General features: G+C 45.0%; 1 protein-coding gene across 3 annotated transcripts in view; it reads left to right on the forward strand.

Annotated features, from left to right (window-relative positions):
* The window catches only part of STXBP4 (syntaxin binding protein 4), a 324,772-nt gene that overhangs the window by 216,619 nt on the left and 95,726 nt on the right, over nucleotides 1-12,427 (forward strand). For all 3 annotated transcript variants that reach the window (XM_029600671.1, XM_029600672.1, XM_029600673.1), the window contains one exon: nucleotides 11,542-11,591. In XM_029600671.1, the coding sequence (XP_029456531.1) occupies nucleotides 11,542-11,591 (50 nt within the window). The remainder of the gene's footprint in view (nucleotides 1-11,541; nucleotides 11,592-12,427) is intronic.

The following is a 12,427-nucleotide window of genomic DNA, read 5'->3' on the forward strand; positions in this document are numbered from 1 at the left end:
AAGGTTTGGATAAGTTCTTGGAGGAGAAGTCCATTAATTGCTATTAATCAAGTTGACTTAGTGGCAGATCTTAAAAACATACACGCGCGCGTACTTTTGTTCGCGTAGCCGCGCGTATCTTATAAAATCCGGGGTCGGCGCGCACAACGGAGTGCACATTTGTGCAACCTGCGCGCGCCAAGCCCATTGCGCGCTGCCTGTTCCCTCCGCGGCCGCTCCGAAATCGGAGCAGCCTCGGAGGGAACTTTCCTTCGCCCTCCCCCCACCTTTCCCTCCCTTCCCCTACCTAACCCACCCCCCCCAGCCCTATCTAAACCCCCCCCCTTACCTTTGTTGGCAGATTTACGCCTGCTGAAAGTAGACGTAAATCTGCGCGCGCCAGCAGACTGCTGGCGCGCCATCACCCAACCCGGGGGCTGGTCCGGAGGCCTCGACCACGCCCCCGGGCCGGCGCCACGCCCCCGGGCCCGCCCCCGAAACGCACGTCATTCCGCAACGTCCCCCCGACACGCCTCTTTTATGAAGCCCCGGGACTTACGCGCTTCCTGGGGCTCTGCGCGCACCGACGGCCTATGCAAAATAGGCGTGCTGGCACACGAGGACACTGCGCGTGTAAATCCGGCCGGATTTACGCACGCAGGGCATTTAAAATCCGCCCCTTAGGGAATAGCCACTGCTATTACTGGCATTAGTAGCATGGGATCTGCTTAGTGTATGGGTACTTGCCAGGAACTTGTAGCCACTGTTGGAAAAAGGATGCTTGGCTTGATGGACCAGTATGGCAATTTCTTATGTTCTTATAGGCATGGTGGTTCTGGTCCCATACTTTCAATGAAGTCAGGGTTGGTACTGAATTTTCTTTGTGCTACCCTATCCTGGATCTGAAGTACTCAACAAGATTCTGAAGTTGTTCCACTTCAGGATGGAAACTTTGAAGCACAACAGGATAATTCTTAATGTCGTTAGATCTGATGGAGGCATATCTGCATATTCCAATAAAAGAAGGACATCAGAAATATCTCTGCCTTGCTGTGATTTGGGTGGGGGGCACTTTCAGTATCATGCTGTCCCTTTTGAGTTGGCCACAACTCCAAGATGTTTTTCAAAGGTGATCGTTTTGGTTGTGGCCTTTGGTGCATCTATGACTGGACAATTGGTGGATCTGACCAAAGTTAGTCTAGAAAACCAAATCAGTGAAGGTTAGTTATTGCAGGATCTGGGCTAAGTTTCCAGTTTTGCAAGATCATCTTGCTTCACTCTTGATCCCTGGAGTACCTGGGGGGATTGGGCAGGGCCAGTTGACAAACATAAAGATCTGGAAGTTGCAGAGCCAAGTGCATGATTTATTGACGATTCAGAGGTCCATGGTATGGATTTATCTTCAGGTACTGGGTTCCATGGCTACTGCCATGAGTAATAGTGCCTTGGGCAAGGACCCACATGAAACCCTTTCAGAAGGAACTTGCTCTCAAAGTAGTCTCTTCGCTTCCAGAAGTATTTATTTTATTTATTTAATACTATTTATATCCTGCCTATTGCAAAACAATCATCCTAGATGGCTTACAACATCTTAAAATCAAACAATCTTAAAATATTTATTTATTTATTTGTTTATTTGTTTTTATATACCGACATTCACCCAAGAGTATCACATCAGTTTGATAACAGGTCATACTATCTTTACATTGAGACATTGTAAAATTACAGCGAATAGAACAAATAATTAAAATAATCTATATAAATAAAAATGTTAAATAGTTTGGACAAAATCGCTAATATCAAAAACCTCTGAACCGATTGCTTTCAAATTTGGACACAGCCTTCATTTCGCATACAGGAAGGTTCTTCTGTACTTACATTACAGATATGTCACACCTGTGACAGGTAAAATAGGTTTAAAGATTTTTTCCAGAAAACAGCGACATCTGCTGGACATAAGCGCCATCTGTTACACCTTACACCAGAGCTTTCCAAACTGTGTGTCGGGACACGTTAGTGTGTCGCCTGCAGTGTGCAGGTGTGTCGCGCAAGCCCAGTCAACTCTGACACAAGTTTGGGCTTTTTTTTTTCTAGAGACTCACTTTTTTTTTCAGTTTATGGGTTGCTTATTATTGGGTGATTTTTGCTGTCAATCGCGTTTTTTTGGGGGGCTTGGTGGGTGGAACAAGCCCAGCCATCCTTGCATTGGCTGCTGCTGCCGATGAGGCCTGGCCATGAGGAGTACTGACTGCAAGCAGCAGTGTCTGGTGATCATGGAAGGGAGTGAAGCACTTAACTGGCAACAATCAAAAAGACGAGGTACATGAGTGTGGGGGCCAGACATGTGCTGGGGGGAGAGAGATGAGTGAGTGGGGGGCAAATGTGCTGGGGGGACAGACATGTGCTTGAGGGGGAGAGATATGAGTGTGTGGGGTACAGACATGTGCTGGGGGGGAGAGAAATGTGTGTGGGGGTCAGACATGTGCTTGAGGGGGAGAGATATGAGTGTGTGGAGGCCAGACATGTGCTGGGGGGAGGAGAGAGATGAGTGTGTGGGGGACAGACAATTTGTTTTATTATTGTTTCTCATAAATTATAACAATAACATGAATCTTGGAATATATATTTTTAATATAAATTTAAGGTTTTCATGAGATAGGTTGTGTCTTGAAACATTTTATTTATGTATATATTTAAGGAAACATACATAAATTGTCGAAATATGTTTCGTTCGTTTAACCTTTAACCTCTGGTTTACTAGTAGACTGAATTACCGTGTCGTGAAATTATGTTTGTCTAAAAAGTGTGTCACCAACATGAAAAGTTTGGAAAGCTCTGCCTTACACTAACACATGCTACACTAATCATTTCGCTAGTCCAGGTCCACGTTTCACTTCCATTTTAACACATTTGCGCACTTTTTTCGCCGGAAGATAACTATTTCCTTTACAGATAAAATACACCCACCACCCTCCTCACACCCCCCACACACATGCCAAATTTATTTACTTCCCAGGCCCTCACAACACACACAAAACCTGACAGAAGTCCGGGAGGCTCCAGCGGGGGGCCAGGACCGGTCTGGGACACATCTCTTGCACTACGGCTGTCGGCTGCCAGCAATCAACATGGCGCCGACGGCCCTTTCCCTTACTATGCCACTTGGGGACACCAATGGCGGCAGTAGCCCATGTGACATAGTAAGGGCGAGGGCCCCTCGGCGCCATTTCAGGACTGGCAGCTGGCGGCCCTTTGCCCTTACTATGTCACAGGACCTACCGCTGCCATTGCTCCACCCCACTGACATAGTAAGGGCAAAGGGCCGTCTGAACCCGTTTCAGTGCTCGCAGCCGACGGACCAACGCCAATACATCGCTCCCGGACCGCTCCTGAACACCCGCTCCACCAACTGACATTTTTATCAGGTCTCGGGGGGTCTGGAGGGTGGAGGGTGGTAATGAATTTATTGCGAACATCTTGGGGAGGGGTCACAAGGGGGGGGCAGGTTTCATTCATTTGGGAACTCTGGGGGGGCAGGGGGGTGGGCTGTTTTTCGCAGGGCTGGGGGAGGGGGGCAGGAGAGTGTGGGGTGGTTAGTTTAAGAGAACGTTTCTCATAGGGTTGTTTTTTGGGGGAAAGGGGGAGGTTCACACACAAATACATACACTAAACTTGCACGATCTCGGGAACGCACCAAAATAACCCTCCCCAGACCACAAAACAAATTTGGGAGTGCATATTTGGTTAGGCACTCCCCTATTTGAGTGGGGGGCAAATGTGCTGGGGGGACAGACATGTGCTTGAGGGGGAGAGATATGAGTGTGTGGGGTACAGACATGTGCTGGGGGGGAGAGAAATGTGTGTGGGGGTCAGACATGTGCTTGAGGGGGAGAGATATGAGTGTGTGGAGGCCAGACATGTGCTGGGGGGAGGAGAGAGATGAGTGTGTGGGGGACAGACAATTTGTTTTATTATTGTTTCTCATAAATTATAACAATAACATGAATCTTGGAATATATATTTTTAATATAAATTTAAGGTTTTCATGAGATAGGTTGTGTCTTGAAACATTTTATTTATGTATATATTTAAGGAAACATACATAAATTGTCGAAATATGTTTCGTTCGTTTAACCTTTAACCTCTGGTTTACTAGTAGACTGAATTACCGTGTCGTGAAATTATGTTTGTCTAAAAAGTGTGTCACCAACATGAAAAGTTTGGAAAGCTCTGCCTTACACTAACACATGCTACACTAATCATTTCGCTAGTCCAGGTCCACGTTTCACTTCCATTTTAACACATTTGCGCACTTTTTTCGCCGGAAGATAACTATTTCCTTTACAGATAAAATACACCCACCACCCTCCTCACACCCCCCACACACATGCCAAATTTATTTACTTCCCAGGCCCTCACAACACACACAAAACCTGACAGAAGTCCGGGAGGCTCCAGCGGGGGGCCAGGACCGGTCTGGGACACATCTCTTGCACTACGGCTGTCGGCTGCCAGCAATCAACATGGCGCCGACGGCCCTTTCCCTTACTATGCCACTTGGGGACACCAATGGCGGCAGTAGCCCATGTGACATAGTAAGGGCGAGGGCCCCTCGGCGCCATTTTCAGGACTGGCAGCTGGCGGCCCTTTGCCCTTACTATGTCACAGGACCTACCGCTGCCATTGCTCCACCCCACTGACATAGTAAGGGCAAAGGGCCGTCTGAACCCGTTTCAGTGCTCGCAGCCGACGGACCAACGCCAATACATCGCTCCCGGACCGCTCCTGAACACCCGCTCCACCAACTGACATTTTTATCAGGTCTCGGGGGGTCTGGAGGGTGGAGGGTGGTAATGAATTTATTGCGAACATCTTGGGGAGGGGTCACAAGGGGGGGGGCAGGTTTCATTCATTTGGGAACTCTGGGGGGGCAGGGGGGTGGGCTGTTTTTCGCAGGGCTGGGGGAGGGGGGCAGGAGAGTGTGGGGTGGTTAGTTTAAGAGAACGTTTCTCATAGGGTTGTTTTTTGGGGGAAAGGGGGAGGTTCACACACAAATACATACACTAAACTTGCACGATCTCGGGAACGCACCAAAATAACCCTCCCCAGACCACAAAACAAATTTGGGAGTGCATATTTGGTTAGGCACTCCCCTATTTGGCTACATAACATGCACAGACGCCCAGGGACAGACCACATGTAGCACCAACAATTTTAATTTCCCAGGTCTTGGGGGGGGGGGGCAGGAGGGTGGGGGGGTTATTATTTGATTTAAATGGTTGGGATTGGGTTTTTTTTTTGGGGGGGGGGTTCCCACAGAAATAGAAAGACAAAAGTTTTCTGATCTGCAGGGTAGGCAGTAGGCAGGGGGAGGTGTCAGTGAGGGGAGGGAGAATGAGGGGGGAGGTGAGTGTCAGGGGAGGGAGAATGAGGGGAGAGGTGAGTGTGAGGGGAGAGAGTTGGAGTGGGGACAGGGGAGGGAAGGGGAGGTGAATGACCAAGGGGGAGGAGGATGAGTGACTGAGGTAAATGAGCAAGGGGAAGGGGGAGGGAGGGAAAAGAACCTGACTCTGCCACTGCGGGGTACCGCTAGTAATACATAAAAATCTACAACAAACCTTTTATCACTCTGGCTATCAATGAGAACACACTTATTCCAGGTTAAAAGCTTGCTTAAATAAATGAGCCTTTAAATGTTTTCTAAAAAAACACATTTTGTCAATTGTACACAGATTCTCCAGCTAGGAGTTTCATTGCTTAGGCCCCACCACAGAAAAACTTTTAGATCTTGACATATTTAATCTTACTTCCTTTGCTGATGGGATTACCAGCAGCTTCCTGTCACTCGATCATAAAGAATGAATAGGAATGTAGTATTTCAAAAGATTTGCTAAATAAGATGGTCTGTCAAATTTCATTGCTTTAAAAACTAAAATCAGAATCTTGAAATCGATATATTTCATTGGCAACCAATGCAGGTCTTGGAGGTGTGGGCCCACCATCAACAACCTATTATTAGAAGCACTGCTGAATTTTGTAGGACCTGACGCACCCTTAGAGAAACTGCTGGCAGACCCCTAAACAAAGAATTGAAGTAATCTACTATTGTTAACACAAATGCTTGAACCACTGCGAAAATTATGCTTATCAAGTAGAAACTTAAGATGCCGCAATAATCTATGCTTGAGGTATCCTGATTTTAAAACTTGTTGAAATCGTTCTTAAAAGAAAGTTTAGCATCCTAATAAGGAATTGTTTTACTTAAAATTACAAGCCCATGTAAGTTATTTTTAACTAGGAAGCTTGAATCCCAAGAAAAATATTGCCTCTGCTTTTTTTTATATTCAAGAGTAGATGGCTATCAGACATCCATTTATTAATCATTTGAACACTAGTATTGAGACAATTTAATGCAGCATTCAAGTTCCCGCTCAACGTAAAGTATAGCTGCAAATCATCTGCGTATATTCGAAATTTGATAGCTTGTTCATCTAACAACGAAGACAAAGGCCGTAAATAAATATTAACAAATGCTGCTGCTAAAACTGATCCTTGAGGAACACCACAAGGATTAATGTACCAATCAGATTGACCTTCAGCAGAAAAAACTTGCTGTTTCTATCATACAGTTAGAAGGCAAACCAGGATAATACAATTCCACCAATCCCTTTTCTTGTAATTTCTGCAATAGTATGGTATGAGAAACTGTATCAAATGCCGAGGCTACATCTAAATACAAGGCAATAACATCTTCCCCTTTATCAAATTCTGTGTATAAATAAACAGTAGCAGAGCACAAAAGGGTATCTGTACTATGCTTCTTTTGAAATCCACATTGATGTTGATGCAAAACATGGTTCTCGATTAAAATATCAGAGTTGCAAATACACAATTTTCTCTAAAAATTTTCCCCAATGACATAGGATTAGCAATTGGATAATAGCTAGAAGGGATTCCAATGGAAAATTACCTCTTACAGACAGATTTAATAGCGACTTGCTTTAATATAGTAGGAACAACCTTTTCTTTTAGGGAGGAATTCATTAATAAAGTAATTGCCAAAAATTCTTCCTGTATAATATATATTGTTGGAAATGAACAAGGATCCAAGGGGACTAAAATAATTTTTTCAATTTCCATCTGCCCAGCTTCTTCAAATGAGGTCTACTGCCTTATATTCTCAAAAGGCAGAGAAAAAACATTGAATAAACCAACAGACATAGGCCTAGGCACATTAAAATGAGTTGTTAAGTTTATCACTTTCCCATTTAAATGACTAGTAAAGTCCTCTGAGGAAAATTTCAGTTTGTGATTTTCCTTGCTGGAAAATCCATGATATTCCCTCTGATGACGTAAGCCAGAGAGAGTTTTGCTTTGGTAGCTAGTACATAAGAACCAAACAATGGGAGTGAATCATGAATCTTGATTCTCCCATTTGGATAATGGTGACCTCAGATGCCAGTCTCTGGAGCTGGGACTCAATAATGACTCAAGACACTTGGAATCTGGAAGAAGCCAAAAGGTCCATCAATCGGTTGAACACTAGAGCAATAGGGAAGGCACTCCTTTTAGTTTGTTTCCATTCTTCAATCAGGCAGTCAGGATCTTGTCAGCCAATGCTACAGTGATGGCATATGTGATTTCCAAAGGTGAAATCAAGTGTCAGCATGTGGTGGAAGAGAGTTCTGCAGTTGATCTGAGTTGAGAAACATGTAAAAGGGCTCTCCACTGCTCTTATAGTGGGAGTAGAGAATATACAAGCTAACTTCCTTAGTCGCAACAGGCTGGACCTCAGAGAATAGAATCTGTCCCAGAAGGCATTCTCCCAGATTGTATACAGATGGGGAGACCCAGTGATGGACTTGTAGGTGGGAAGCAGAAACACATAGGTTTGAAGATTTTTCAGCTAAAGAATGGTAAGAGGTTCATTCGGTTTGGATGCCCTGATTGAAGACTGACTGGTTCAGCTTTTCTTCTGTGACCTCTGGTGGACAGAGTCTTCCAGAAGATTTCTGAGCATCAGGGCTAGTGATATTGATAGCTCCCAACTGGCCAAGGCGTCCTTAGTAGGTTGATCTAGTAAAGATGCTGAATGGATTCTGCCATTGTTGCCTCAGGACAGGAGCCTACGGTTTGGGGGCCAGTTGTTTACAAGGATCCAGCTCAGCTCTTGAGAGGGCTTATCTGTCAAAGAAGGAATATTCTCAAAAGGTTGTAAATCCCCTTTTTGTAGTCCAAGAAAGTTTTCACATCCTTGTTATATGTAAGAGTTTAAAAGTTGTAAGAGTATCCGTGCTCAATAGGGTAATCTCTGCTAGAGGAGCTTCAATGGCAATTATCATAGAATTCCTGCAGGGGAGACTGGATAATGGTTGGCCTTTAACTCCAAAAAGGTGTAGGTAGCAGCTATTGCTGTTGCAGAGGCTGGCTGATGGGCAGAACTTTATTGTATCATCAAATGTTTCCAAGTTCTTTCAGAAGGTGAAGCTTATTTAGCCTTGGACAAGAAAATCAGTGTCTCCATGAATCTGAAATTAGTGCTGTCATTACTGATTTGTCATCCTTTTGAGCCTCTAAGAGAGGCGTTGCTTAAGCTGCTTACTGTTAAGGCAGTGTTTTCTGGTAGCAAGCTGTTCTGCCAGATGAATTTCAGAGCTGCAGGCTCTATTGTGTAGAGATCCCTTTTTGGGTTCTTTGGACGAGGTGGTGTAGATTCTCTGCTTCATTTGTTCCTTCCTAAGATGGTTTTGCATTTGTTCATCTTGACCATCCTTCTAAAGGGATTCAGGTGAAGAAGAGTATGTTCAGTTTCATCACTTAGATGTTAGGAGATTTCTGCTGTAAGTAAAGGTCACTAATAATTTCATAACCTCAGAGTTTCATTTGTTTGATTTAGTGGTTCTAGAAGAGTTGGAATAGCTTCAAAGGCACTGATAGCTCATTGAAGTAAGAAAGCAATAGGGCAAGCTTACATATCCAAGGGTTTGCTGCTTCCCAAGAAATTGAGGGCATACTCTACCAGGGGGCAGGCAGCTTCATGGGCAGAACTTTGATATCTGTTCAGAACTGAGTTGCTGGAGTTAGCAATCTGTTATTGTTTGGGATAGTTGTGGGTGGATCCTTGGGCCTGTGGCAGATGACCACGCCCCCGGGGGAAGATCCCGAGAGGGACCACCGGTCAGGCTCAGAGTTTGGAGACAGACACACACTAGTTCTTTTATTAAACAGTATATTGAACCACCAGAGATGGCAGCAGTGAGCTGGAAAGCCCGGCTAGGCTGTAGTCCCTCAGATACTGGATTAGCGATACCTGGAGGCTGAGCTGTAGAGAAACTGAGATAGTGAGTACGCAGGGTATGCAGATGGTAACACTCACACAATGTCGCAATAAAGCCCAGGAGCTGGAATGTATAGGCCCTCGAGGAGCGAGTACCTGGTTCCAGGGAAAGCTCAGAGAACGATGGTAACTCACTGATGTAGCTGATATAATGGGTAGTGATGACTTCCAGGCAGAAGAGTATATGAAGCAAGTCTGGGAACAAGGGCCCTCGAGGAGCGAGTACCGGTTCCAGACTGTCACCTGAAAAACAAAGGAGAGAGCGAGGCCCCCGAGGAGCGGGTACCTCTGGTAAGTCCAAGGAGGCAGAATTGCTTAGAAAGACAAAGCGAGTCCAATGTCAATCCTTGCTAACTCGATGTGTTAGCAAATACTGAGACCTTAAATATCCGTCGCAGGTGACGTCATCTTCGGGGAACACCCCCGAGGTATGCGCCATTGCCGATACTTCAGTCAGGGCCGCGCGCGCGCCCCTAGGCCTCCAGGAACATGGTGGATAGCAACGTCGAGCTGGTCCAGGAACGCCCGAAGACTTGGGGCAGAAGGACGCCACGGCAGCCAATCTTCCCGCGAACGAAGACGGAGGTGCCAAGGAGGTAAGGAGGGCGGAGAGAGGGCGTCGGGCACCGACAGATACAACAATATCACCATTGGAGATGTGCAGAGTGGCAACCTTATTTTTCTTGCATACTTATTCAAAGCACTATCATCTCAACCTTCGAGCCAGGGAAGAAGCTTCCTTTGGTTCAGGCTTACTTAGTATTATCCCACTCAGTAGAAGCATGGCTTGGATGCATCCCATGTATCTGGACTGATCTGACTGGATGAAAAGAAAGGAGAAATTAGCTCTTACCTGATAATCTTCTTTCCTTGAGTCCTCCCAGATCAGTCTAGGACCCTCCCTGTTCTACCAAGTGTATTATTCTCCTGATTCATTTTCAGAATAACTACTTGTGTGTGTTTTTGTCAGAGCATTGGATATTAAGGTAATAAATCTTATCAAGGAATACAGGTTATGTCTGTTCCATTTCTTGTTTCTGTTCTTTCTCCCTTGGAAGTATTCTGGTATTTGCTTGGGGAGGGGGGGGTGAGGGAAAGTTTAATGTATTAAAAATGTTTATCTTATCTTTTTACATAGAATACTGTCAGGCTGAGGTCAACACAGTAGCCTATAAGGGAGGATAACACAAGTACTCGTGACCAGTCGTCCGGGCAAGCACTCACCTTTGCTCCCCTTACCCCCACAAATTAGACACGACAACTGTATGGAATACAAAAAGGCCGCAGTTTATTAACCTAACCCGAGCCACTTTAACAATATCCAAAATGAACTCCTTCCACCTCCACCACCTGCCGCATGCCACTCTTCACTTACCATCGCGGCCCAATGGTAAGCAGCTTGGAGCTCCTCCCCCTTCACCTACCCCGCCACGTCGTCAGCGAGGGTAAGCTTGCGGCCTGAGCATCGGCCCCCCCCTTGCTCTTTAGGCCTTCTCGTGCAGCAGCCCCAAACTGCACGAGCATTACCCCCCCTTGGAACGTGCCCTTCACCCTTGTAACAAATAGACACCCAACTATGGCTCGGGTTTCCGCCAACTGCGACAAACCAGCGCAACAGGAAAGCACAGAACAACGTATGGGCGGGAGGGAGGGAAGCAAAAGCTCCTCTGCCTGCTTCAATGCCGTATCCCCTACTGACTGCTCCCAGCCAGAGCTACTCGCCTCAATTCCTTGTTCCCCAATGGCAGTGCAGCCTTTTAAAATGCTGCACTGCCATTGGCCCCTTCTGTTCTTCGCTCTCCTTCCCCCCCCCTTTTTCCTCCGGATCCCCCTCCCCCCAACTTCCGCCTATCCTGCCTCCTGCCCGATCCCGTGTTATCCTCGGCGAACGCGGGATGGACCCGGTTCGCCTCCATTTTCAGCAAACCTGTTAGTCTCCATCTGCTGGTTGGGATGCACAACCCATGCATCTGAACTGCTCTGGCTGGACTCAAGGAAAGGAAATTTTCAGGTAAAACTAATTTCTCCTTTTTGGCTTCCATTCCTTAAAACAGTATTATTTGCTTTAAAAAGACCAAAATAAAGAGATAGCAGTATTGTCATTCTTAAAATACTTTGTCAAGTTGCTGCTGAAAAATTTCGAGATAGGATAGAAGAGCAGAACAAAATGTAGCAAAGAAAGAAATTCTATAAAACATCTTATCCCTTTATGTTTTTGTACACAGGTTGTCCATGAAGTGTTGTCAGATAACTCAGCTTCTTTATCAAATATAAGGTAAGGAAATTTAAAGCTACTATTATCAGTCTTCTATTGTACATGTTTACAAGTCACTAATGAAAATAAGTAATTTGTTAATACACTGGCATAACAGAGTTCATTGTATTTCCAAAAAAACAAAACCCTTATAGTGAATATAAACTCCCAAATCATTGGGCAACATAGGCTAGGGCAAACAGTTTGAATAGGCACTACACTAACCAGGATTTGTTTTTTTTTTCTCGTTTCATTGTCTAAATATGGAAAAGGAATATAATCTGCAGTTACATCATGAGATTGAGGTAGTATAAAGTCACATGTTAGATCTTTGTGCCATGCATCAGGCATCTGTAATATTTCTGCCTAAAATCTGTGCAGAAACCGTTCTCTTGTTATCAGAGAGTTCCATTATAATTAATTTATATTTTGAAGTCCAAAAGAAACTTTTGTAATTCTCCAATTTTTTGTAGACTGTTTTAATGGTGCACATAAGCATCATGCTTATTTACAGAAATTCTTTCGTAACATCATAATAATGTTTCTCCGTCGACAAGCAGGGCTGAATTAGCCATCACATGTGGGTGATGAAATCTGATGATGCTGAACAGACTCTTCTCTCTAACTCAATAGATCTTTAAGACTACTGAACGTGTGCGTGAATTACTGCGTAAGTACTGCCTCATGAGCCTCCTCAGTCTTCTTTTGTCCATGCAGCTGCACAGACAGTAATCCTGTTTATAAATTTTTGGGTGGTTTATGGTTTTATCCACCGATTTTGGTTGCTTCATTAGGTCTTTAACCGGACTTTTCAATGCTACAAAAAAAAATAGATTAGAAGATGCCAAGGAAGGCTC

The sequence above is a fragment of the Rhinatrema bivittatum genome, chromosome 4 (assembly GCF_901001135.1).
Source record: "Rhinatrema bivittatum chromosome 4, aRhiBiv1.1, whole genome shotgun sequence".
In the NCBI taxonomy this organism is placed as follows: domain Eukaryota; kingdom Metazoa; phylum Chordata; class Amphibia; order Gymnophiona; family Rhinatrematidae; genus Rhinatrema; species Rhinatrema bivittatum.